Genomic DNA, 3,207 nt, shown 5'->3' on the forward strand with positions numbered 1-3,207 from the left:
GCTCCTATTTTCCGCATTAACCTCCATTAACTTTCTGCTGAAAACAAGGCATGTTGTTTTAAGGTCAGAATGAAGAGACATCTCCAGGCTAAAAAAAATGCATGAAAAATCTTCTTTCTTGTTTGTGAGTAATGCAGCTGGTTATGCATTTTCTCTGTGTGGTAAAGGTGATTTAAATTGACACTTTATTGCAGCCACTGGTTTATATGCGTGTGAAATGAAAGGCAGCGAGGCATCTTCTGGTCGACCAGGCTTTATTGAACTTAAATGCAACAGATTTTGAGACTCGAAGCACTCAGAGGAGTTTAGGTAAGGCATTTTTTAACTGCAGGTTGCGTCTTAAGACAGCTGGATAAGCACATTTTGGTGAGAGTTAAAGCACCGGTTTGCAGATTCTGCTCCTGACATCTACTTTATTAATTTAGCTGTAAACATGGGCATACATGCTGTTAGTAAAACTGCAGACCTCAGTGACCCAGACTACAGAGTTCAGCAGGTTTGCATCTTTTTTTAACGAGGTATTGCTGCACATTGAGCTTCAGAAATCTTTGGTTTTGTCTAGGCTTTCTTCTCGGTTGTTTTTGCAGTTTTTTCTTCACTTTCCACCTCTTCAGCTTTTTTTTCACCCTCTTCCTCCTCCTTTACACTTTCTCCATCATCTTTTTGCTCAGGTTCTTCTTCCTCTTGAGGTTGGCTTTCTTCTCCTCCGTCTTCCTCGTGTTTTTCATCTTCACCCTCCTCTTCATCACCCTCTTGCTCTGTGAGAACAGTTTAGGCTAATTAAATTTTTTTAATATACAGATTTTTTATTTTTTTATTTTACTTTTTCAAATATTATTATTTTTCTTTTTTTTCATTTTCTTTTTTTATTTTCTATAATTTCTTTATTATTTTTAAGTAAAAAAAAATTTTCTATTAATTTTGAATTAGGTAAACTTGTGAAACTGACCTCCTTCTGCTTCCTCTTCTCCCTCTTCTTTTTCTACGCCTTCCTCTCCCTCTTCTTCCTCATCCCCCTCAGCCTTTTCTTGTTCCTCCTCCTTCTCATCTGCTCCTTCTTCCTCTCCTCCCTCTCCCTCCTCCTCTTCCACCTGGTCTTCCTCCTCCTCTTGAGGAGGGCTGGCCTCCGCCTGTTGGGCCTTGCTGGCGGTTATCGCATCCTCGCTGTAGAGCGACGGAGAGTACAAGCGCGAGCTCAGCATGTAAGGAGCGGCAGAGCTCAGCAGAGACTGCCTGGAGACCTGGGCTTGTCTGTAAACTGGAGCGGAGGCCATGCTCTGGGAGTAATGGGTGAAAGATGCTGGTTTTGGCACATTTAAGCGATTCTCCTCCCCTTCAAGAAGCTTCCTGATGTTATGAGACAGGAAGTGCCAAAAAAACATTAAGTTTGACAGTTACAATACCGTGCATTGAAATTCCACAACAAACTATGCGTTGAGCAATTACCGATATGCTGCGATCTCAATATCCAATGCCATCTTTACATTCAGGAGGTCTTGATAATCTTTAAGGTAGCGGGCCATGTCATTCTTGTTTCCCCTCAACTCCTCCTCCAGTTGACTTATGGTTTCCTGCAAAAAGAGAAAGTCTAGCTGAAGCTCATCAGATTCTTACAATCTGTTTACACTCTGCTCTGCTTCTCTTCTTTTAGTGCTCATGTCATTTACCTGCAGTGCAGAGATCTCTGCACTCTGTTTCTCTTCCACCTCTTGCAGCTGATTTTCCATCGACTGGATCATCTCCCGACATGCATCGATCTCCAGGGTTCGGTCTTTGAGCAGTCGACGGTACTCCCCGGCTTCGTCTTTGGCGCTGCGTGCGTTCTCTGTGCTGCGTGAGGAGCCCACGGTCATCACGCTCATCTTGTTGCAGAACCAATCTTCAGCCGCTTGCAGGTTGCGTTGAGCCATCGTCTCGTACTGGCTGCGGATGTCACGGAGAGCTGTGGAGAGGTCTGGCTTGGAGACCTCCATCTCCACTGCCACATCCACGCTGTATTGAATTTGGGCCTGCAGCTCGGCGATCTCGCTTTCGCAGAGGCGCTTCAGGAAGGCCAACTCGTCCAGGAGGGTGCCGACCCTTTTCTCCAGCTCGGCCTGGCCCAGAGCGGCTTCATCTGCTCCCTTCCTGGCATCCATGAGCCGTCCCTCTGCTTCCTCTCTACCGAGGACTTCGTCCTCGTAGCGTTTCTGCAGGTTCTTCAGGACATCCTCCATCTCGTCTCTATGGTCCTGTGCCACTTGCTTCTCATGGCGGGCCTCTTCAACGGCAGCATTGAGTTGGCGGATCTCATGCTCATACAGGGCCCGAAGATTGGATGGCTCTGCCTGCCTCTGCCTGAGCAGCAGCAGCTCCGTCTCCAGCAGCTTGTTCTGCTGCTCCAGCTCATGGACCCTATCTATGAAGCTTGCAAAGCGGTCATTGAGGTCCTGAAGCTCAGCCTTCTCCTGGGTTCTCAGCTGTTTAAACTCAGAGCTAACCTGGACTGCTTGCTCAAGGCGGAGCTCAGCTGAAGCGGCAGTAGAAAGGATGGATGAGTAGCTGGAAGGAGCTCTGGTGGATGTTTGATAACTTCTGCGTGAAGACGCATAGGAGGGCATTGGGGCGGAGTGTGTCGAGTAAGCAGACCTGGATCCAATCCCTCCTGCAGCTCCATATCCTGCATTGCGTACCACCACTCTCCTCTTGTAGGTAGAAGGGAAATAATGGTCAAAGCCAGTGGAAGTCATGATGTCGGAGATATGCCGCTTCGTGCCAGTGAAGGTAGCTGCGTCGTCTGCAAAGTGAATCTGCATTACTCTGGCTTTTATAGAGCCCATAATGACTGTGACGTCAACTTTCTTTCCTTTTTTTTTTCCCTTCAATGCTGACAGAAAGAATTGATCATGGTCTTTGCCAGCCAGCAGAGCAGGGGAGGGGTGTGTTTGTGGGTAGATGAGGCGGGGATAAGTAACGATGGAGCAAAATGGGCTGCAACAGACAGGGTCACTGCGGACATTAGCAGTCTACTGTTACTCCTGAAAACTGCAGAGGAAGCTACAGTTTGACTGCATAAATCCATAGGAAAACATCAGCCTATTTGTCAACATTAAAAACTATCAGTTTGCATTTTACATTATGGCAAATAATCAGAATCAGAAATACTTTAATAATCCTAGAGGGAAATTACTTTTGTTACACGCTCCAGTTACAGTTTTATATAATATA

At 46.2% G+C, this 3,207-nt stretch overlaps 1 protein-coding gene across 1 annotated transcript; it reads right to left on the reverse strand.

Moving 5' to 3' along the window:
* Positions 1-245: 245 nt before the first annotated feature.
* nefl (neurofilament, light polypeptide) lies at positions 246-2,834 on the reverse strand. The gene is made up of 4 exons (XM_015370021.1): positions 1,668-2,834; positions 1,447-1,571; positions 950-1,347; positions 246-758 (listed from the first exon to the last, which is right to left on the reverse strand). Exons 1-4 carry the CDS (start codon positions 2,817-2,819, stop codon positions 559-561), a joined length of 1,875 nt encoding a protein of 624 aa, XP_015225507.1. The 5' UTR covers positions 2,820-2,834; the 3' UTR covers positions 246-558.
* Between the last annotated feature and the right edge of the window lie 373 nt (positions 2,835-3,207).

This window comes from Cyprinodon variegatus, unplaced genomic scaffold, assembly GCF_000732505.1.
Source record: "Cyprinodon variegatus isolate N-32 unplaced genomic scaffold, C_variegatus-1.0 Scaffold41, whole genome shotgun sequence".
NCBI lineage: Eukaryota > Metazoa > Chordata > Actinopteri > Cyprinodontiformes > Cyprinodontidae > Cyprinodon > Cyprinodon variegatus.

Excerpts from the sequence above, each read along its gene's own strand:
- nefl (XM_015370021.1), bottom strand. The coding sequence starts at position 2,819 with ATGGGCTCTATAAAAGCCAGAGTAATGCAGATTCACTTTGCAGACGAC. Across the intron at positions 1,572-1,667 it reads CAGAGATCTCTGCACTGCAG|GAAACCATAAGTCAACTGGA; the intron begins GTAAATGACATG and ends CTCTTTTTGCAG. Across the intron at positions 1,348-1,446 it reads ATTGAGATCGCAGCATATCG|GAAGCTTCTTGAAGGGGAGG; the intron begins GTAATTGCTCAA and ends TCATAACATCAG.